Source organism: Oreochromis aureus, linkage group 13 (assembly GCF_013358895.1).
Source record: "Oreochromis aureus strain Israel breed Guangdong linkage group 13, ZZ_aureus, whole genome shotgun sequence".
NCBI lineage: Eukaryota > Metazoa > Chordata > Actinopteri > Cichliformes > Cichlidae > Oreochromis > Oreochromis aureus.
Genome location: NC_052954.1, coordinates 17,529,175 through 17,552,594, shown reverse-complemented (window position 1 = coordinate 17,552,594; position 23,420 = coordinate 17,529,175). Strand labels below are relative to the sequence as shown.

The following is a 23,420-nucleotide window of genomic DNA, read 5'->3' as shown; positions in this document are numbered from 1 at the left end:
TTTTCAAATGACACCACCCCCTCATGCTCACCCCCAATGCCGTCTCTCCAGGCTTTCGTAACGCTTTTACTTTCAAGCTGGCGACAGGCGCATATAGGCCTCTGCTCATAATGTATAGAGTACAGGCTGTACAGGTTCTGGGGTTGAAAGTACAGAAAGCTAAATATAGGCTGACTTCAGCACTGAGGCCATGTTTGCATGGAATGAAAAGGTGGAATGAAAAATGGTTATTATGATGATTTAAAAGTAGGTAAAATTTGATGCTCTACAGGTCTTGTAAGAAAGAAAATCGTTTTCAGATATTCATATAGCTAAAAACGACAGTTTTAAATGGGTACTCTACACATTTATTACTGCACATTGATATAATTAGGTGAATTTAAAAGGTCAGGATATCCTTGACTTCTTTGCCATCTCCTAATAACTTTTTCTTGACCTCAGAAAATCATGATGTCAAGAAAAGATGCAAACAAGAATTCATAAGGACTCCAGTCCAACTTGTCATGTTCTAGACTACTTAATAATGTAATTACAGATTTGCTGACATGAGTCTGTTGTAGTGAAACCACCCTGCCCCAAAGTATTAATTAAAGATTAGAGCATCTTTAAAAAAAATAATTGTTAGCGATCCTAAAGACTGGGAATACAGCAGTATCCAAAATGAGTACATAACCAATGAAAACTGAGTTATAAGACAACCTGCACACTGACAATTTTAATACTTATGAGGGTTTTTTTGTTGTTGTTGTTGTTGTTTTTAACACCCACATTAGAAAGTGCTTCACAGGGGCCAACAACTTCACAACAAGCAGACTTTAATAAAGTGCTGTAATGTTAACCTTTGGGTTCAAAAATTGTTGGAAATCAAATGCATATTCTGCATTAGCAAATTATGGTTTCAGATGGGAAATGCTGCTGTTTGCATGATATGATCACTTCTTAGTTACGTTGATCATTTGTTTTTGTGACAGTGGGTCACTATGATCTATTGTGTCTTGTGGTAGAGGTGGTAAGAAAGAAAACACAGACCATTCTTTTAATTAGAGATTTGGGCTATGGGCTATGCTAGTTCTCACTCAGTTAGGATCCTAGTATGAATAAAGCTCCAAAGACATTCCCGTTCTGCTTGTGACACATGATTTCCCTGAAAATGTCTTTTTGTCAAAGCTGATATAACCTCACTTTGTCAGGGTTGCTTTGAAAACTCTTGAATGCATTATAACAACTGTTACTGTAGCTTGAGTACTACTTAGTGGAGGCCCAGGAAGTGCACACTTCCTTTGTGCACTTGTGACTTCCTACTGGTCTGTCACAAGTTTCCTGATAAATGTAATGTTCGCCACGTAAATGTCTCCTACTAGTGATGAGAAGGTTACCATAGTTTCCCCACTCCAGCCTGGCCCGATTAGATTTACCATGTCATGGTTTTGGTTTCGAGCAAAAGGAATGACTCAAAGTTGCATGTTGGTTTCTGAAGATCCAACTGGGGCAAAAGGAAGGTTATGTTGATGATTGTACTTCAGTGAAAAGCTTACAAGTACAACTCTGCCACCTTGTGGAAGGCACTAAGTACATACCTCTGGTATTCCACCCACACCCGTTGAACTCATTACTCATGCAGACACTCAGAAAGGTGGGATAGGTGGTTCAAATTACTTTATTAAATAAAAAAGCCCCCCCCCCCCTTTTAAACTGTGCAGCAATGATAATACAAAATATTGTAGAGATTAGCCAGGTTTGCAGTGCTCCGTTTATAAATGTGTATAGTATAATCAGAAACACATTTTCCTGAAATAGTTTGAAACAAGGTAAAGAGACTAAACATATTCTAAACAAGCATTAAAAGAAAATTCTGTCTAATGTGAAATATTTATACAATGCAATTAAAAATTATTCTAGTTTAAAAAGAAACTTATCTATAAAATTAAGTGGAATATGAAACCGTAGTTAACAGCTGAGATCACAAAAAGCACTGAGCAAGTGGGCCAAACAGACAAGTGCACTCTTAACTTTTGGTGTCCAATTCCTTTTTCACAAGTTCCAGCCACAAGACCGAAAGCAACACAAGAAAAGCAGAAGTGCAGCATGTGACAGTATTTGCACCATTTTTTTTTTTTTAAAGTTTGCTCTTAAAGCCAGAACTAAGCAGCAGAGACCTTCTGAAAGAGGTTCATTAACTTGCCAGAAAGTGAAAAGACAATATGGCCAGTAAATAAAAGGTAAATTCAGTTCCCAGGATATGTTGAATACAGGAAACATGAAAAAAAAAAAAAAAGTATAAATAGAAAAATAAATACTGCTACGCATAGTTTACAAGTGAACGTAGTGTGGACTTAAACCAGATCTGTTTTCTACTAAATGACACAAACAGATGCTAATAGGCTTTAATGCACTGTCTAGTGTTAAAACTATTGAAAGAATGAGGCCGTTTTAATGCAGAGCCATCAGATCCTTCAGTTCACTAAAATACTGAAATGGAGGCCCAAAACTTTAAAACACTGGTTTTCAAGGTTAAAAAAAATAAGTATGATTTTAAACTGTGTGCGCACATTACTCTTTTTTTTTTGTACTTTTACAAGAAGTGGTGTGAATTTCTGACACAGAACTGACAATCAATTCATGACTTTTTGCATAGATCTAAAGAACTTTGCATGCTTACGATGCAAATGTACCAACAAAGCAAGAAGAACATTCTCCTGCTGAGAAATAATAATAATTATAATAATGATAATGATAATAATAATAATAACGACAATAATAATAACAACAACAACAACACCAAAAGTTTGATATTTGAATTGGGTCCACAAAACAGATCTCCTGCAGTCCACAAAGCAGAGACAAGTCTGCAGCACTGAAGCACTTCACAACAGAAGCTTCATGCAATTCAGAACATCAAACATTTTGGCCTTAAAAATGCCAAGAGGTTAAAATCCATCTTGGAGACAGACTTAAAAAAACAAAAACAAATCTGAAAAGACTACAGCCTTTATAAAAGCAGCGTTTACATTACGTCAGGTGTTGCTATTACTATTTCCTCATGGACAAGGAATCTCAACTAAAATGTCAAGAAAACTCCTGCAGAGAAACTAATCTTTCAAAAAAAAAAAAAAAAAAAATATTGGTGAAATATGAACCTAATCCACGCACTGATGCATAGAATTTTGCAGCACTTCAAGTCAAATCATTGTATTTATATCCACTCGCCCACATAAGATCATTTCTAAGGCTACATAGGGCAAAAGGCAAGGCAGAAATTCTCATCTGCATAGGTGAGGTACTTAAATGTCAAGTATGTCTAATTTGAAGTCTTTGGTGTGGTGAACAATGTTTCAGTACTGGAACATGAACGAGTAGGAATGAAGCCCCAGTAATAACTGTAGGCCTAAGGCCTGGCTGTTTGGGGCATGGGATATGCCTCAATAGTTAGTATATGTCAATTAAATTTTAGTTAGAACAAAAAAAAAAAAAAAAAAAGGAAGGAACACTGGTTTGTGACGGAATTTCTAAAGAAGGAAAGTCCCAAACACAACATCCACATGTATTCCTTTCATTACTACCATACATGGCAGAGCTTTTACTTTTCTTCGAATAACAGACAAAGGCAGTTTCACTTCCTCTTTACGGTGTTTGCTTGAGGTGTTAGGTTCTTCCTCTTAGAAGAAAGAATAAAATCCCATGTCCCATAAAAGGCTGTGAATATGAAGGTTTTCATTCAAAAGCTATACCAGCTGGTTTTGTTTCCCTCTTCTGGATAATCTTCTATTACTAAAAAAAAAAAAAAAAAAATATATCCAGTCTGGGCTTTCATTAGAATATACACCTTCATGCTCCGAATCCTTTGTGGTACATGTGACTACCTCCCCTTCCAACAGAACCTGAATGCTGGCTCTGATCCTTTAGCTATTCACATCCAGTTTGCCACAGTAAATATTTTTAGCCCAGAGAACCTTGTGCGGCAAGTACCAGTCCCATTGGCACGGTCGGCGTATCCCGGTTTCCTTTTCCAGTAATGAGGCAGAGAGTAAACGGTGTTCAAGGCTGCCAAGGTTTCCTGTCCTTGCCTTTCTGATCAGGAATGTGTTTATAGCGACATTTCTCCCCAAAATGGCAGCCAGTGGTTCTCCAGAAGTAACACTCATCTCCATTAACCGGGCCGCGTCTTCGAGGTCTGAGTAGAGACACACAGGTTGCACATTAGTTATAAAACTGCAGTCCTGTTGTATGATTACTACTATTATTATTATTAACTAGAGTTTTTAAAAGAGCAGCCAGTTAGCTTCTCACCCAGCAGCTGTGCCTCCCTGCTGTGTGACAGGGAGGCAAGTCTTGAGCGGAATAGGAAGGGACCTCTGAGTGCGGCGGTCAGGATAGCGCACCACTAAACGCGTGTTTTCAATACAGTGACCCTGTGACAGCAAGCATGTATGCACATTAACCCCATGGCAATAACTGTTTCTATGAAAATAATAATGCTGACAAAGGAGAAACAACAAAAACGCACTTACATTTAGTTTCTCCATGGCACGAGCTGCCATGCTTGCATCCCTGAAGTTAACGAAGGCACAGAATCTCTCATGCAGCACACGGATACTCTCAATCTCACCATACCTTCAATACAAGGAGACACAAGCAGACCAGTCAGCAACTCCCGTTGTTAAATTAGCTTCCTACATTTTCGTATAGGGATATTGCGCTTATATCATAACATTTTATACCAGAATAGGATCATACATTTTAAAAAGGTCCCTTAAGTGTTTCTCAGTTAACTCAGTTGTCACATTTCCCACCCAGAGGGATGGACAGGGAGTTCTGCAAGAGAGAGAATGTAACCAAGAGTGCTTTAAAAAAAAAAAAAAAAAAATTAATTCATCATCATCACATTATCAACAACTCTATTTTTGACTGCTCAATCGTGGTCACCTACCCTGGTTGCACAACAGATGAATCTGTGCTTCCAGCTGCTGCTGAGGAAAGAAAAAGCATCAACAAGAGAATACATCGGAAAATCAGTTGTATCCTTTTAGCTTAAAGCTTATTTGATCCAGAAGAAAAAATGTTGGTCACTGTTTTGGCCTTACCTTTGGCAGCTTCAGAATAATATGCCAGAACACCCTGCACTGTTGAAAATCTATCTAACAGCAAGACACTCTGCACTTCTTCAAAGCCCAGTTCCTGAGGAAGGAAGAGAGAAACTCAAATTACCACCAGAAGGGTGTATGCCATCCGTCTGCCATTTGACAGAGACTTTACAACCATGGCTGTGTACACGTGATCCTTAAACATTATGGCTTTATGGTGTCTATGGTGTTTCTTAGTTATGGCAAAAAAACAAAACAAAAACAAAACAAAACAGCGACCTTAACCTCTGAGTAAAGAATCCAAGCAGTTCATTGCCAAGTGCAAGTAAATTGTGCCAAATGTTTACAAAAAAATCCCTTTAAAGCAATCCTGATACAACCGATTAACAAGAAGTAGACAGATTTTAGTTCACTGTGACCTTGACACCAAAATTCCAGTCGGCTCACCGGGTAAATGTTTGTGCCAAAATGCTTCTAATAGTGGAAAAGAAGAACTTTAAAGAAAAAAAAAAAAATGCACTGCCTTGGGTCACAGCTGTCATTGGGAGAAGGCATACAAATAATACCTGTCACATCTACAGAGCTTTTGTGTGTAGGCGTTACCATTAACTGCAGCACTTTGCAGTTAAATAGATTATTGACAGCCTCCTCGCAGTCTTTGTCCAGCTTCAGCACCTGCTCCATAGCCTTTTCTGCCTCACTGTACCGCTACAACACACACACACACACACACACAGTAAGTGAGTTAACACTAATGCTTAACGCTTTTTCGGTAGATTATTTACTCGACTACAAGCTATTACAAGCTATTACAAGCTTGTACCAACCTCCATGCCCATGAGGGCGCTGCCCTTGCGGAAGTATCCTTTGGGCCAGTCTGGGGCCAGCTGAATGGAGCGTTCAGCATCTGCCAGGGCCTGAGGATACTGCTCCAAGCAGTAATAGCAATAAGAGCGATTCCCAAAGAATCTACACGACATTAAAAAAATAAATGAATAAATGAATTAATATTATGTGAAATGTGCATTTCTTTTGTAATGCCCAAGTCATGACCACAGAAGCTGTACCTGTAATCTTTGGGATCACATTTGATGGCTTCTGTAAACATACTGGCTGCTTGTGCATACTGCCCCTCTTGCACCAGCTTTATCCCTTTTTCTGCAGGACATAAAGATTTGCTTTTAAACATTCCCAAAGGCTCAAATGACCGCAGTGCTGTATGCTGGCATGCTTTCAGAATGAATGTGGAATCAATAATGTCCTCGAAGCCTTTGTTTCCATTTCCATGAATAACTTTTAAAGTTTCGATTCTTTACCTGTCAGTGATGCGCTTTTCTTGGTCATGGTGTCAGTTCCATTTGTCTGAACAAAAAAAAAAAAAAAAAAAAAAAAAAGTGTTAAAAAAAAAAAAAAAAAAAAAAAATCTATTTTCATGACTTCATATTCATGAAAATGTGTATTTACACTGCGAACACACACACACACACACACACACACACACACACACACACACACAGCTTTTGTCAAATCTTTCATGGTCCAGAGTCCACTTTCCCCACATATCAGACTTTGAACTAACACAGGAACACCGCCTCAGCAAGAACTATTATATATGGGCGTTTGCTAGAGCTGCTTCTCTTAGATCATCTGTTAGCATTCAATCACCTCTCTCCTGGCTTCATTCTCCTTGTTTTCTTTGGACTTTCGACTTGATCCTTTGGGTTTGATATGGCTAGCAGCATTTGCAACGAAGGCACTACTGACATCCCACTCTGGCTCCTGTGGGACACAAAGTCAGACACTAGTGTTAAATCATGTGCCATCCAGGCCTAGAAGCACATAGCCTTTCACTGCAAACGCTTCTATTAATTCATTGTCTTGAGGCCTGTGATGATGGTTGATGACTAAAAATAAAAACAATGGCTTATTCACACATGGATAATAAACTAGTGTAGTGCCCCAACCTCCTCAGCAGATCTGGCTTGGGTCTCCTGACATCCTGAAGGAGCAATAGCAGGAGTGGCAAGATCTTTGGAGCAGGCCTCCAATTTCCCCTCCTTCTCTTCTTTCTGCACTCCTTTTTGTGCCCTTTGTTTCTCCTCTTCACCCCCAACTTCTGCTTCGGAATCGCTCTCATCTAGTTCAGACTCTGCACCTCCATCCTCTTCGTCATCCTAATGCGGAGTGAACAACTGAATATTTAGATTTTCACCCCACAGAGGCTAAAGGAGGGTGCATTTCCAAGGGGAATATTAAAATCTTTACCTGTTCAGCGTTGTCATTTTGCTTATTTTGCTCCTGCTTCTTACGTTTTCGACGGCGCTGAAATGAATGCACAGAAAGACTTTAGAAAACAAATGGCTTCCTTGACATAAATTTCCAGCAAGATAGCCCTTTTCTCTCACCTTCCTCTTGGCTTTGCGTCGCTCTGCCTTCCGCCTTGCTTTCTCCTCCTCACTCAACTCCTCCTCTCCATTTAATGCATCCTAGAAAACCAAACATTCAGAGAACTTGATCATTAATGTCCTCACCCTTACAGTCCTCACTAGGTTCTGTCAGCCTGACACCAATTGTTTACCTGCGACAAGGTGGCACTCGGGTCAGGGTTTGTAGCACCACAGTCCATCTGCTCCTCCTGGACCACAGGACCTTCAGGAAATACACAAACTGAAATCATCATCTTTTTCCCCCCACCTTTTTATTTATTTATATATATATACATATATATATACATACACACACACACTTTTTTTTTTTTTTTTTTTTTTTTTTTAAGAAACAGCTACACTCTTGTTCCTATGAGCCATACTGCATTAAACAAAATAATAATCAGAGTGTAGCTAGATAAGGACACACTTTTCTTTTTTTTTTTCCCCACTCAGCAACATAGTTTGACAAGCACACCATTTAAAATTTCCTTCCCTGTTAGGGGAAAAGGGAAAAAAACTCTGTGAAAATGCATAGTGTAATATGAGACGAGATGGGAGGAACCATCATTTAATATGGCCGCACGCTTCACTTTCCTTTACTCATTTCAGCCTCTATCAACCAAAGAGAAGATTAAAAGCAAGCAGCAGGCATCCCCTGCAGCAAAGGAGGGTACAAAAAGTTCTGTTCCAACATTTTCAAGTTACCTTAACGTGTTATATTAAAGAGATCTCCGTGTGTTAGGTTAGCCTGTCTCATTTATATTCCGGTCTAACCACACTGACCAGCGATGATGTGCCAAATTTTTAAACAACGTTGGGTGGAGACAGGAAGGATTATGTAATCCTTTCTTATATGAACCACCAGGAAAAGCATGTAAAATAAAAACAAGAAAACAGAACTGAAAATTGCTCAGAGACCCCAAATCAGATTGTTTCTTTAAGATCTTAGAGAGCCATTTAGTAATAGTTATCTTTAGCACTGCCACAAGCCCACCACACAACACATACAGCTGCCCTGAGTACTGCTTTCTGAGAAACTGGAGTACTGAGAAGAGAAGAAGAAAAAAAAAAAGGAAAGCCACTGCTCTAAATGTGGGATTTTGTGTACATACGCTTGGGGGAGGGGGGGCAGCTTATTTGATCAAGCCAAAACTGTAGTCGTTTAGGTCAAATTGCAGCAGACACACGACAAGACAAAAGGAAGCAAAGTAGTGGACTACGCCGGAATACGTGTGGTGTCATGTTTCCGTCTGATCAGCAAAGATTTCCAGAGAGTGACAAATCCCATACTTGGGCCCTGACTCATGTTGTTATTTGTGAAGCATTGACAGGAGAGTTTTACACTTTACATTAACCTTTATAAATTTCATACTACAAAACTAGACACACCAAGTAGCTACTCGACTTCCTGATTCTGTGTATGCCTGTCCTTTAGCGGTGCCGTCCACATTTTAAACAATATGCAAAAAAACATAAGAGAATAAAAGTTGTGGTAATTATATGGAATTGGAATTCCATGTGAATTCAAGTACATTTCCCCCCCTTTACATATACCATGTCTACACATATAAATGTCTCTCACTAGCTTTGTTAAAGAGCCAGTCTGTCATTACAATGTGTCTCCAAGGATGCATAGTGACAGCAAGGAATTTCAGTTGTGTGCGCTTGACTCACTGCTCAAATGTCAAGAAATAAGCACTGTTAACAACTCCATCTTCTCATTTGAACTAGGCCTTTGGTAAAAATTTTACCATACTGGAATGTCCTCCAAAAACATAAGTGATACAAGATCGGTAGACACGAGCAACAAAAGAGGCTCTGTTTCTTCACTTCAAGGAAATTTCCTAAATTAGTGTTCAGCTGAAAGGTGAGCTCTTTCCACAGGAATGCAAAATAATCGTGTACCATCACAGGCTGGAGCAGCAACAAGGAAATAAACTGCACAGGTCCACACTTTTCTTCAAGAAAGCATGACCTTATTATTCAAACAGGCACTACTTAATCATACGGCAGTGGTTGTGTAAACCAGCTAAATACAGAAACATGTAAACAATGTAGGAAATAGAAATGATCACACTTTTTTCGTTTTTGCAGAGTACATAGCTGCGAGACACAAATGTTCTGCATGTGACTGAGTGAAAACAACTGCATTACATCAGAAATCAACAGAAGAAAAATCATTAAAGATCTCAGAGGAGGTGAACTACAAAGCCAGTTTGACACGGCAAAGCTTTCTTTGCATTAGCAGGCTCCACACAACCCCAACCCTGAATAAGAGTTAATATATATATCACAAGAGATATTATTCATTGTGTCAACCTTTAGCAGATTCTGTGTGTACTGACATAAAAGTTATGTGAGCACACAAAAAAGTGTTACCAAAAAAGATCAAAAGTAAAAGATGGACCGGCTGAGTGCCACCTCCTCTACGATGCTAACAGAGAGCTCTGAACAATACAGAAACACTATTACAGCTAAAAGCAACATTGATGCAGCAGTCCATAACCACAATGACCCTCGTTCACCTCTCCAGGTATGTTTTTTTTTTTTTTATCCACACGTTCACTGTGGGAACAGTAAGGAGAATTAAGCATATGCACCACCTGCAGACTCTCACACTACCACTGCAAAGCCAGTAATGGTTGGAGAGGCAGGAAACCAAGTCTACAGCACTTTAAGTGAACTGCTTCATCAGTGAGATTACTAACTGACGCCGTTTAAAAAAAAAAAAAAAAAAAAAAAAAAAAAAAAAAAAAAAATGCTAGAAATCTAAGCTCTTTATTATACCTTCACAGATGTATGGATCTGGATGGATCTAAGAATGAAGGAATGCAAACCAGTCTCTTTTGCAAATACATATTCCCCTACTTTTGGATGATAAACTGGGGAATTCCCACATTCATATATTAATAAATACAAATAATTTGAAACTGCTGCCTGCTACAACACATACTTTATTCATCCCGTTTTGTGTGTGTGTGTGTGTGTGTGTGTGTGTGTGTGTGTGTGTGTGTGTGTGTGTGTGTGTGTGTGTGTGTGTGTGTATGTACGGGTTCGTACTATCCTGGTGGGGACCAAAATCTGACATTTACTATACTGGTGGGGACTTTCTGCACAGTGGGGACCAAAATCCAGGTCCCCTCGGGGTTGAAAGCAATTTTCACACTCAAAATGTGGTTTTAGTGTCAGGGTTACAATTAGGTTATGGTTAGGTTTAGGGTAAGGGTTGGGGTTAGGCATTCATTTTTGATGGTTAGGGTTAGGGTAAGGGGCTAGGGAAAGCATTATGTCAATGGGATGTCCCCACGAGGATAGCAAACCAGACATGTGTGTGTGTGTGTATTTCTCATCTAATATTCCCATGCTTTCCATAAATGGTAATAGGATTACTCACACCAGATGTGTACTCCTATACTCCAAAGTAATGCTAAAGTTGGCAAGGCATGTTTTTAATGTATGTATGTATGTATGTATGTATGTATGTATGTATGTATGTATGTATGTATATGTATGTATGTATGTATATGTATATGTGTGTATGTATATGTTTATGCCGCACATAAACCAACCTCATCTACAGCCCGATATGTTAGGATGTTAAGCGAAGAAGAGGAACAACATGTGGGCACATAACACGTTATTTAAAGACATGTTTTAAGCTCATACAGTTTGACTTTCAATCTGCGCATACACTCGTTCTGTGCTGTGGGGCTTGTGCCACCTATCTGAGACATTGTTATCATACTAACACGCACCGAAGAATGCATTTATCTTTGTTTTGTTTTTATAGCACACATTAGTTTTTCTCTGTCTTATATACATGGTGTACCTCAGCTTGTAATCTTTATTACTATCTGCTTCGTGAGTGAGAACGCGTAAGAGAGCGTTTTGGATTTTCTGAGAACTTTTTCTTTTTTTTTTTTTTTACTGCGCAAACTTGGAAGCGGTGCAGGCGAGGGTGTAACTGCCAAGAGAAGTTTCATTGTTTGACCAAAAGCTCAGTTTGATCACCAGGATAACACAAATGGGAAGCAATATCACTAACAAGTCGTTTATGTAACTCACGAGTTAGCTGTCCTCCAAATGTGCCGTGTCACACACGTTTCGTTATTACGTCTGAGATCGATCTAACCAGTTTAGAAAGTTTCGAAAAGTGGGAGAGAATTCTTACCGCTCCCGAGTCCCAACAGCCTGCATATATCCCTGGTGATTTTCATGAGCGCAACCATCCAGCATTATCGTCCTAAATAGCCCATAAACGTGCTCGGCCAAACGTTCAGGTTAGCACGAACACGTATCTAACGTTGGGACAATCGGTATCGAATCTGCGGGAATCTTTGGTGGTTTAATCCACTTCCTGAGCGTCTAACGCCGACGCTGGGTCCACCCTGACTGGCGTCTTAAAGGCACAGGACACTGTTATCGATCTTTAAACGGCTGAGACCTTATCAGAGAATGGCTTAACAATGGACCACGTGTTTAAATAACATTAACAGCGTTAGGTTTAATATCTAATGCAATATCATGTTTGACTATTGTAATGATTATAAACAGATACAAATATTATAAGATACACTCATTTACTATCCACTAACACAACTTTCCCAAAGAGCCACATGCGAAACTAATAAGTTGAATTTAGTCCTGTTGAATATTAATTTTATGTCATTTATTGGGGCAGTTGTGATAAAGTAATTATTAAAAAAATAAATTAGTTAATAGCTCACTCATGCTGTAATATAATCTCAGCGTAAATGGATGTGTATTTTTTTTTAAAAAGAAGAAGAAAACCCCCAAGAATATCCTTTCAGGGTGTGGAAAAGAAAAATCAACTTTAATTTGCATTAATAAGATTTTAAGATATTTCTAAGCTTTTAAAATGATTTTAATAACCAACAAAAGATACATAGTAAAAGATTGAATTTAAAACCAGGTTACATTTTGTGAGTTATCCACCATTAATTTCAGGACAGGACAGGGCATGTCTCACAATAGAAAAATTGAAATTGTTAAACAGAATCATATATTATAATATGGGTAAAATACAATTGCTTCAAGGCATTTCTTTTGGAAAACACCTATGTTTTAGTATCATCACAAGTACATAACACTAAGCTGTGACATCAGCCCAAAGTGAAATAAATGCAACATAAGAAACAAACAATCATACATGGTTTAAAGGAAATTAGAAATGGCTTCAGTTTATTTAAAACTATTCAAATAGAGTAGTAAAACGTTCCTTTGTGCATGAGTATCATCACTTCACAGTTTTTGTTAGTTTAATTAAAACAAGCATTAGTTTTTCTAAGAATACGTTTGGACTCAGTTTGCTTTGGTGGTATCAGTAATTTTCCGCTGGCTCACAGGTTGGTGTTGATTTTGTGTTTTTCCACTGGTAAACCTTTCACATGGCCTTCCTGTCCAGACCTGTTTTATTGCGCTCTACTTGTCGTTTTTAATCCCATGTCATTTGTATTATTACGTCAGTCATTTAACTATTAAATCATAATGATCTAATCATAAATTAATCTAACAAGTGGCTGGTTTTTGTTATAATATGACATTGATTTTTTAATCTAGCCACATTTACTCTAAAGAAATGTAGTGCACAGATTAGCGGACCACACATTGATAACATTATCCGATAATGCCCTCAGCGACGTTTCAAATCAGCAATGACGGTAAGGGCTGCATTCCAGCCAGGGGAACCCATCACACCCCCACCTGAAAATGACATATCGACATGGAATAATTAGCCATCATGGCCGTCATTTATCATCAGCAATTAAGGCATGGGCACATCTTAAGATCAAAGGTTCATGAAGTGTGCTCTCTAAGACCAGCTAACATTGTATTTATTACTGTACAACATAATAAACAGCCTTATTTGTGATTCTGTGTTCAGCTGAGCATTAAAAGCAAACCTGGATGACAGCCACTGCCACACAGATAGAGCCCTTTAATTGGTGAGCGATAGTCTGAGAGAGAGGGCAAGGGTCGTGTTAAGTAGAGCTGGTCCAGTGACATTGATCCATGGAAGATATTCTGTAAAAACAAGACCAAAAGTTTAATTTTCCCTTTTGTTTTTCCTTCCAGGGCTATTAGTAGAAAAATAGCCTCCCTTGTGGTTAATTACTGTTTTCTTCATACAAAGGAGGCAGAAGCAAATGCAGTTAAGCGATTAAGTGTCACACAGTTAATGTGAACTTTGATTCTGGCTCGTGCTGTAGTAAAGCTGCCTGTCACCATTATCTGCTTATACAACAGCCATATCCCAAAGTAGGCAGTTAATGACTGAACACTGAAAAGAATGCAAATGACTTCCTCATCCAGTGAACAGCTGACTGTGTCAAACAAATAAGTGGCGTGTCAACATTCAAAGTGTTGCTCAGTGCTACAGCATCCACAGTGCACAGTATCTACCCCTCCAGTGAGCCCAAAGATCCTCTCCAGGTCAGGAGGGGCCAGGATGTCCCTGCCCACCACGGACTTTTTAAACCCAGGGGCGTATTGCTCTACCCAGTCAAACACTGAGGAGACAGAAACAGACATGCTTTTCACTCAAACACATTAATCAACATACAGGACATTTAAAGAGTGCAATTCATTTGAATACTTTTAATAATTTTGGAGAAAATATAATTCTAAGATTCACCAGTTAATTTGTAAACTTGACTCATTGTTCCATTTAAACAGTAAGAAAATGTCTAAGAAAGTTCCCTTCAGTGTCATTGAAGCCTGCTACAGTGAGACTTTAGAGCTTGAAAAGAAGGTAACTGGACTTCTTTAGGTTTTTTAAAGAGGGTTAAGGTCTCATCCAGGAGGTTTCTTCAGGTATTTAAATGCTAGTAGGTTTTATCCCATACATGAGCCAAGGTGTGACAAAAGGTGTGGCTCACTACAACCAGAGGTTTCAGGTGCACTGGAATGTCATGCTTGGATAGTCCCTTTGATAAACCTGCTACATAAGTGATGACAATGTGGTTCCATTTGTCATTCTGTTTCTCCCTTTCTATCCACTGAGGTGACATGAATACTGAATGCTTCTACTTCTTGGATTTTACCCAGGTGTCATCCACATATCTAGAGCCAAAGAGCTTTACTTTTCACCTCCTTCATGTAAAGGTTGGCTATGGGAAGTCCGTGGCACATCCATACTTTTGTACCCCCGTTAGAAGTCTAACAGTGTACAAATGTGATCGAGGTAAGGCTGGTTCTATTGTGCAAGGAGCTGTCTTGCTGTAATCAGTTTCTCACAGTCTCCACTGCCTTGGTTGTAGGTATATAAGTAAAAAGCAAGACCACATCAAAGGACACTATGGTTTCATGTAGATTTAGTGTATGTTTGAGGCTTTTGTTTTGAAGTCAGTAGAGTTTTTGATATGATGCGGTGTTACCCACAAGCACAGCTGAGATGGTGAAAAGGTGCTTGGAAATGTTGCAGGTGGCTGGGAGGTGGAACATCTTCAAAAAACTTCAAGAAGTCCAGTCACCTTCAAGGTCTTAAGACTACCATGAACTGGATGACTGCGAATCTAAACAAATATACTGCCATAGTAAGCTAGAACTAAATCTACCAGCAGTAAACATGTTTGGCATGCTCAAAACATTAAGAAGTCAAGAGAGTGGAGCATTTGTTTTTCTAACCAGTGTCTGCAAATGCCTCCCGGTCCTGATCTGTCCACTCCCTGCCTTCTATATAATAGGGGGTGAATTGGGTAAAAAGTGACACCACATGGCAGCCAGGGGGAGCCAGAGTAGGATCCAGCACAGAGGGGATGGTCATTTCCACCATAGGCCTACAAGACCAGAGGAACATGATGTAATGAGATGATGGATTGACAAACATGTTGGATAAAGATTTTTTAAAGATATATTTGGGTGATAATGTTCAAGTAAGTGCTGACTGTGAATTCTTTTATCCTTAGCGGGACGTAAACATTAACTGACGTACAGACACTCTAAGAAAAAGATGAGAAAATACCAAATGTCCAGGGGAGAGATAAACACTAGTTCAAGGGTAAGTGTTATCTGTGAGATAAGGATACTGCACGTGGACTACTTATGTGAGTAACCTGGAAAAATATATGATGAAAATACATAAACTAAAAAAAATTGTATTGTATTAAACTATATGAGAAAGGATATTTTATTGTACAATCTCAAAGGTTTTAAGGTTGAAGTGCTAAACATTCACACTACTCACTTTAATACGTTCTACCATTTGCAACTACACAGTTAATCCCTTATCTCAGTAACAAGCACCTAAAACTTTGCCCTGTATTTTCCAGTTCAATAAGAACTGTACATGTGCACTGCACAAATCTGTGCTTGAACATTAACTAAAGCTAGTTTTCTTTTCTTCCTCAGAACATCCTTTGTAACCATTGTCCTTGATGTAAATATGTAAAAATTGTGTATGTTTCTGTGTCTTGTGTACTGTTTGTTTGTATATGTGTCTTTCTTGCTGCTGTTACACCCGAATTTCCCCTTGTGGGACAATTAAAGGCCTATTCTATTCTATTCTATTCTATTCTATTCTATTCTATTCTATTCTATTCTATTCTTCCCTCAGTGGGACATTTCAGTTTGATTTGGCATGCACAAATCTGACATGTTTAAAAGAATACTTATGCGAAGACATGTTCACCTTGCTGAGGGTCGATCATTTTTTGCTTCCTTATATGCTGTTTCCAAAACATCCACACTTTCGCAGTTCAGATGGATTGAGCACTGATGGTGTGGTCCAGGTTTATCACCTGGTGTGGGAGATGCTAAGAAGTTTGGCAACTTGTCTATTGCCACTGTACCAAAAAAAAAAAACAAAGAAAGAAAGAAAGGAAAAAAGACATCACAGCAGGTAAAATGACATGGAATCAGTGTATGTGCTTCATTTTTTTTAATAAACTTCAAATTTTGGTTGAGCGTGCAGAAGAAACGCACTTCTGATTACATCACACTGGAAGCTGAACAACTGTTGAGACCCAATTTCTTCATAAGATTAAACATGTGATACAAAACCCACCAAAACAAACCATTTTTCCAAAGATGACTAAAGGATGTAAGTTTTCACCTCAATATATGTGTGTGAATGTGTGTGTGAATGGGTGGATGACTGGATATGTAAAGCGCTTTGGGGTCCTTAGGGACTGTTAAGGCGCTATATAAATACAGGCCATTTATATTATAGTGCCAGTCTTAACTTTAAGTTCTGATTGATGAAAGACTCACCATTGATCTTGGTAACAGGTGAAGTGTAGTCGATCTGGTCTACTGCTTTGATGAATTCTGAAGAAAGAGCAGACTGTAGTGATACAAGAGGTCAGAATAAGGGACTTTGTTTAGAGCGTTGCTTAGAAATGATGTTCAGTTTTCTGAGTTACCTGTGGTGTCAGGTTTTTGAAGGTAATATATGGGGTAGCATTTGATAAAACAACTTTACTGTGGATTTCTGTGCCATCCTTTAGCACTACACCCTTAGCATCACCATCTGAACCAACCAGGATCTGGCTTACATCCTGCCAAAGATAAATACAAGAAGTTAGGGAAGCTAGAACATAATTTCCCATGAATCCATGAAATAAACAACAAATCAATGTGATTACCTTTTCTGTAAAGATGTCAACACCATAAGATCGAGCAGCACTAGCAATAGCCTGAGACACACCTCCCATGCCTCCTTCTACATAACCCCAGGCACCCTTCTCCTTCTCCACCTCTCCCATCACATGGTGCAAGAGAACATACCTGCAAGTCAAAACCATCGAGTCACTTGTAATTCAGTCTAGCCAGATCTAAGATTACAAGAGTTTGGTTGTCATAGGCTGCTGTAAAATGTGTCTCACCCACTGCCAGGATTACTAGGACTGGTCATGGCTCCTATTACACCATCAGTAGCCAGAGTGGCTCTCAGTGGCTCAGAATCAAACCACTGAGTGAGAATCTTTCACACAAAACAAAAGTTATCTATGCAATCTAAAAATAAGAGGAACTAATGACTTTGTTTAATCTCTAACCAACCTTCATTATTGGAGCAGTTATGATTTCGTAGAAGTCTGGAAGGTTTTTGCCCAGTTTTAGACCTTTAGATTAAGAGCCAGAAATAGTCATGACTAAATTAATGCAGCATACAAATTAAGTACTTGCTAAATAAGCTAGTATTGGAGAATAAAAAAGTTTAAAAAAAATAAACCAACCCACCACATCTGAAGATGGGCATCAGTGTTTTAGCTGCAGCCACCCTCCGTCTCGGTGATCCAGAAATGATACCTGGAATATCTACAGGTGGAGCATCCAGGAGAGGGTGGATAGCATCTGCTAGCCTCTCCAAGTGTGCAACAAATTTAGGATAAGCCTGTATATATGTCGAGGAATAGGTGAAGATGTAAGTAAGCAAAGGTGTGTGGGATTGTATCACATAGAAATAAAGGTCCAACAAGGCAAAGAACAACCTCGTCGGCCTCATCACTGATGAGGACGACAGGGAGTACAGAGGACTGACTCAAGACTTTGTGGACTGGTGCCAGCTGAACTACCTCCAGATCAATGCCAGTAAAACCAAGGAGCTGGTGGTAGACTTCCGCAGGCACAAACATCCTCCACTGCAACCACTGAACATCCAAGGTATGGACATTGAGGCTGTGGATAGCTACAGGTACCTTGGTGTTCATCTGAACAACAAACTGGACTGGACTCATAATTCAGACGCCCTCTACAGGAAAGGGCAGAGCAGGCTGTACCTGCTGCGGAGACTCAGGTCGTTTGGAGTGGAGGGCCCACTCCTGGAGACCTTCTATGACTCTGTGGTGGCCTCAGCCATCTTTTATGGTGTGGTCTGCTGGGGCGGCAACATCTCCGCCGGGGACAGGAAGAGATTGAACAGGCTGATCCGCAGGGCCAGCTCTGTTCTAGGATGCCCTCTGGACCCAGTGGAGGTGGTGAGTGACAGGAGAATGGTGGCTAAGCTGTCATCCCTGTTGGACAACATCTCCCACCCCATGCATGAGACTGTGACAGCACTGAGCAGCTCCTTCAGTGGGAGACTGTGGCACCCACGGTGTGGGACGGAGAGATTTCGCAGGTCTTTCCTCCCCACTGCTGTCAGACTCCACAATAAAGACTTTAACTGATCAAACACACACATCCACAAATGTGCAATAACACTAATGTGCAATAATCTTTTCTGGCATTGTTGTATTTTTACTCAGTTGTATATAGCATTTGTATTCTATTTTTATCTTATTGTATATTTTATTCTATTTTATTCTACTGTATATAGTATTTTATTTTATTCTATTCTGTACAGTTGTGTACTGTATTTATTCTTATTTTATTTTATTCTAATTTTTGCTTCATAACTTTTGCACTGTCCACTTCCTGCTGTGACAAAACAAATTTCCCACGTGTGGGACTAATAAAGGTTATCTTATCTTATCTTATCTTATCTTATCTTATTTTTTGGATCAGCCTAAATGAACAACTACTTATTATGTTTATTTTCGAACCTAAATCACCTTAGCATCCTTCTGTGAGAACTTGCCGATCTCCATCTGGTTGGTGGCCAGATCTGCGCCCAGAGTGAGAGAACGTGGAGGAGCACCTCTCACCCCTTCCTCCAACATGGGGGTGAAGGCATGGGGGTCTCTCATATACACCTTCAGCCCATGTTTCTGAATTTATAGAAAAAGGGAAAAAAATGATGAACTGCAACAAGGCTGAGCACTGATATCATCTCATGATGTCTAGAATCTTTCTTTGTGATTCTGGTTTTGTGTACCTTGAGCTCCAGGTCTCTGTATATGTGTGGTCTTAACAAACTGAGCAAGTAGGAGCACCGAGAGAAGCGGAAACCTGCAAACCAATGTAATTTATCTTAGAGGGGTAAAACTTTAGGTTACTTGCATAACCTAAGGCTCTCAGAGTAGCATGAGTGCGATCTCTCACTACAGGATGCACCTCCCTGCATGAAGCATGTATCTTCTGTATCTCTACCAATCCTGATTGGCTGGTGATTGTAACGAGCACGTCGGGCAAAGCCTCCCACCTTTAAATAGGTTGCGCTATTAGATAGTCATTATTTAAGATAAGCACCTCTTCTCGCTTTGCCCCAGCACAAAAGGTTGCCTGGTGAAACGACTCACTCATGCTACTCTGAGAACTCGAGTTACGCAAGTAACCTAACGTTCTCCTTTCAAGCATTTGTTTCGATGTGTCACCATGGGAAATGGAGACTCCTGTATTGTCAGACAATAGTTATCTATTTTTATCTCAAGCAATCATGGCAATAGCCAGTCTATCTCTCACCAGAAGCTGATATATCTCCGCCAGCCAGTGCATTTCTCACCAGAGCGGAGCTATCAAAATCAGGGTGTGATGATTCTCCCTCACTTTGAAGAGAATGGGAGATATCAAAGCCAGAGGGGGGAATGCTTATAGGAGGATGGGCGGCCACACAGGTGTAAGCATGTCCACACCGAGAGGTGCACTCTGGTCGCGTAACGACAAGAAATGTGGACAATGTGCGTTTTTCCCGTGGCGCCGCCACAACTGTTCTACAATGACTGGATGCAGAGCCCAGTTGCCGAATAATGGAGCACCTCTGGATAGCAGATCTGCTCCCTGATTCTGAGAGTCTGATTCTGAGGAAGTGTGTCACTCTCATAGAGAGGAAACATTTGCTGCTTCATAGCATCAGCCTGCTTGCCAGTGTGTGTAACTGGCGTGAACGTAGCCCTCCCTGATGACTGATATAAGCCACCGTAGTGTTTTTGTCGATCCTCACAAGAACATGATATGCATGTAGAAATGGTAGGAAGTGCCTGAGGGTCAGAAACACTGCCAGGATGTCCAGATAATTTATGTACGGTCATTGGAGAATGCTGCTCCACAGCCCTCTCACAGATCAGCCCTAACAGGCCCTAACACCGCCCTAACAGGACAGGCCACTTTCCGGAACTGCACAGGACCCATAGGCAAACCCTGAGTCAGAAAAACTGGGTGTCGTCATCAGCATAACATCAGCACGCATTCCCCTGCTACTGATATTATCCATGCAATATGATGCACGGAGCTCAGTTTGAAAGAAGCCCTGGAAGAAGAGAACTATTTGTGCAGGTGGAAAAGAGCGAGGCATGCTCTGAGCACGTTCACTCTCTCCTCTGACAGACAAACTGTAATTTTGTTTGAGTCCAGAGATAAACCGAGGAATGTTATACGTTGTACTGGAGGCAACACAATCTTTTTGCTGTTTATTATGAAGCTTCAGGTGAGCTTCACGACAACAGAAGTCGAGTGGTCCGGTTCCGACCATGCCAGGAGCCTAAATATGTAGCCAGATGAATGGTCCCCTGCCTCAGCAGTGCTATCGCCACTTCTGTGAAACAAACAAACACTTTTGGGCTCAGTGACAGACCAAAAGGCACCACTCTGTATTCCTAACAGACACCCCGAAGAGCAAACCTTAGATACCTCCTTCGTGCAGGGTAAATGGGAATGTGAAAATTTAGGCTGCATAGGCGTATCGGCGAGGGGTCGATGGGGCAGGGGAGCCCTTGCAACACATTCCAGAACATGACAGGTGAATGGGGAAAATCCAGCTTCTCCACCCGTGGTAACAGAGGAGGCTGTCAGGCCATTCTCTTCTTCTTCCTGGCATACTGACTGACAGGCTGTTTGGGTTGGCCCTTCAATGGCCTGCCCTCATCTCCTGCCTGAGTGGGTGTACTGGTGGTGGCTGGGGCTTCCTACGTTTTGAGATCCCAAATTGAGTGGGAAGCCAGATGAACACCTGTGTGAAGGTCTATCTCGGGGCAGGACCAGGTGTTGGCTCAGTTTTCTGGGGGAGGCAGAGCCTCATCCTCTCTCTAACATTTCTGCTGAATAGAAGCCAGAGGAGTCCCGAAAACGCCGTTAAGCACGATTGGCATGACCTTAATGTCCTCCTTCTCCCTCTCTGACAGGTTTGTCACGTTGACCCATCTGGCTCGCTCGTGCAAATGTAATCATCCCCATGGATTTCCTTGTGGCTTGGACTGCGCAGTGCTGCATGCTGAGTGAATGTGAAAAGATTTTGTTTATTCTTCAAATATGCTTTGCTTGTAATTGTGTAAACTCTGAATGACGATTCACCCTGATAAACATGAAGCCTTGTCTATGCTTTATCAAATGCCTGTGAAGACAAGTTCCTGTGTAAAGAAGAACGGAAAGCTCCTCTTAAGCAGACGTTTAGTATAGTATGGACAGAATGTTTTAGCAAGATATGCATTTGTCAGTTAAGCAATCTATATTCTGAGAACAGGCGGAGACTGCCTCCATGCCTATATAACCTGCAATAAAGAAGTGTACTGTGTGACTGTCTCTCGACACGTTCACCCATGTACATGTAATTGATTATATTGTCTCACTGTGTTTCTGTTTACCTTGGCAGACTTCTGTTTGGGATTTTCCCTTAACAGTGAAATATGTGTGATCACAGTAATTTCTTCCCAGACATTTGGGTCAGGCCAGGTCGCCGTGTCCCCACACAGCGCTACCTGGTAGGAAACTAGAATGGAGGAAACATTCAGTGCCATTACCGCTAAAAGCCACCGCTTTGTAGGCCCTCTCGGTCACGACGGACTGAAAGCGGTCTGCCTTCGATGGGAGTATGGGGCTCCTGGAGGAGGCTTTAGCCAGCCATGAATGGAGGTGGGCTGCAACTAGCGGCTCCATGTGGGGCATACAGAGTAGGCCATGCTTCTTTATGCCCTCAAAATCCAGGGAAGAAGGCCCTTGGTGGTTCTGCTGCTGAACGGGAGGTCTTCAAAAACAGCTATGGTAATTAGCTAACACTCCTGTCTGTGGAAAGTTAAGGTAGCTAGCCTTAGAAGGTTGAGATGTTGCCCGAAATGAGAAGAGGTTTTTGAATAACACCTATATAATAACACAAGCTATTTAAAGGTTGGTGCCGATCAGGATTGGTGGACTGAGATACATGCTTCTGAGGAATACACAGGAAGGCACATCCCATAGTGAGACATCGAAACAAATGCTAGGAATGAGAAGAGTACGTGACATAACACACATTTAATAAATATTAAATAAAGCAATTACCAGTAAAGTGTGAGTTCACCCAAATAAGAGAAAACTTGTATTTCTTCAAATAATTAGATGGTTTCCATAAAAATCAGTGTGTGACTGTTCAATGTCACTGTGACTGTAGTTTTTCAGTGGGGTAAATTCTTGCACCCAAAAATTAATTAATTAATTTTAAGTGTAAGAAGCAGAAACAAATATATACTTTTTCATATTTAATTGAGCTAGAAGTCAATCCTACCAGGGAAGATTTCCTCTGAAACAGCTGCACCTCCCAGCACATGTCTGCGCTCCAGCACTGCTGTCTGCAGTCCTCCCTTCTGAAGATATGCAGCCTACAGGCACACAAAGCACACATCACCATAGTGCTGAAACCTTTGGTTTTTAATAGCTTACTGCAAAGGCAGGTGTTAGGAAGTAAATATGTAAACTCACTGCCACCAGTCCGTTGTGTCCTAGAAAGAGATGTAAATACGCAATTTAAAACAAAGAAAGAAAGAAAAAAAAACGATTCCGTTGCATGAAGTTTCAAAAAGTTGTCCCATAATTAGGATTTTTAAAATATTTTGTGTAGACAGGGTGCCCTGTAGTAATGAGTTCAAGGTTGAATAATTAAGATTAAACTATGCACAGCCGTAAACGGAGTGAATTCACTTATCTTGGAATGCAATATTTATTTTACTACGAAATAACCTTATTTATACTACAATCCTACAAACTCAGATTTATCGTTTTCGCCCGTTATTACAGTATACGTCGCTCTCTACATTTCTTTCTTACAGTCCACAAATCTCACCTCCACCGATGACCAATGCGTCGTAATTTGATTTTAAAGCAG

General features: G+C 40.3%; 2 protein-coding genes across 4 annotated transcripts in view; both read right to left on the bottom strand.

Annotated features, from left to right (window-relative positions):
- Positions 1-1,638: 1,638 nt before the first annotated feature.
- Positions 1,639-11,899, bottom strand: zgc:123010 (uncharacterized protein LOC641500 homolog). 2 transcript variants are annotated; one of them, XM_031737145.2, is made up of 16 exons: positions 11,682-11,899; positions 7,660-7,730; positions 7,487-7,567; positions 7,347-7,403; positions 7,046-7,255; positions 6,747-6,860; positions 6,398-6,443; positions 6,149-6,239; positions 5,909-6,050; positions 5,685-5,789; positions 5,082-5,175; positions 4,928-4,967; positions 4,735-4,812; positions 4,509-4,611; positions 4,288-4,409; positions 1,639-4,171 (listed from the first exon to the last, which is right to left on the bottom strand). In XM_031737145.2, exons 1-16 carry the CDS (start codon positions 11,737-11,739, stop codon positions 4,036-4,038), a joined length of 1,548 nt encoding a protein of 515 aa, XP_031593005.1. In that variant the 5' UTR covers positions 11,740-11,899; the 3' UTR covers positions 1,639-4,035. The 2 variants fall into 2 exon arrangements, with proteins under 2 accessions (XP_031593005.1, XP_031593010.1); XM_031737150.2 differs by having other exon boundaries at positions 4,928-4,964.
- A 478-nt stretch (positions 11,900-12,377) lies between these two features.
- pyroxd2 (pyridine nucleotide-disulphide oxidoreductase domain 2) overlaps positions 12,378-23,420 on the bottom strand; it is a 13,219-nt gene continuing 2,176 nt past the window's right edge. Inside the window, exons 1-15 of one of the 2 annotated variants that reach the window (XM_039622189.1) lie at positions 23,379-23,420; positions 23,018-23,037; positions 22,824-22,917; positions 19,024-19,179; positions 17,711-17,864; positions 17,531-17,592; positions 17,356-17,453; positions 17,116-17,257; positions 16,894-17,028; positions 16,742-16,814; positions 16,161-16,314; positions 15,158-15,309; positions 13,934-14,040; positions 13,435-13,555; positions 12,378-13,234 (exon numbers count right to left, since the gene is read on the bottom strand). In XM_039622189.1, the coding sequence (XP_039478123.1) occupies positions 13,164-13,234; positions 13,435-13,555; positions 13,934-14,040; positions 15,158-15,309; positions 16,161-16,314; positions 16,742-16,814; positions 16,894-17,028; positions 17,116-17,257; positions 17,356-17,453; positions 17,531-17,592; positions 17,711-17,864; positions 19,024-19,179; positions 22,824-22,865 (1,467 nt within the window). In that variant the 5' untranslated portion in view covers positions 22,866-22,917; positions 23,018-23,037; positions 23,379-23,420 and the 3' untranslated portion in view covers positions 12,378-13,163. Of the gene's footprint in view, positions 13,235-13,434; positions 13,556-13,933; positions 14,041-15,157; positions 15,310-16,160; positions 16,315-16,741; positions 16,815-16,893; positions 17,029-17,115; positions 17,258-17,355; positions 17,454-17,530; positions 17,593-17,710; positions 17,865-19,023; positions 19,180-19,286; positions 19,361-22,823; positions 22,918-23,017; positions 23,038-23,378 lie in introns of both variants that reach the window. The other variant, XM_039622188.1, reaches the window with a different exon arrangement.

Bases quoted from the DNA above. Each gene is read 5' to 3' on its own strand.
- zgc:123010 (XM_031737145.2), bottom strand. From the start codon at position 11,739: ATGGTTGCGCTCATGAAAATCACCAGGGATATATGCAGGCTGTTGGGA. The intron at 6,444-6,746 runs GTGATTGAATGC...TTTTTTGTTCAG, and splicing joins AGAATGAAGCCAGGAGAGAG to ACAAATGGAACTGACACCAT. The intron at 6,051-6,148 runs GTACAGCTTCTG...AATGTCGTGTAG, and splicing joins TGTGATCCCAAAGATTACAG to ATTCTTTGGGAATCGCTCTT.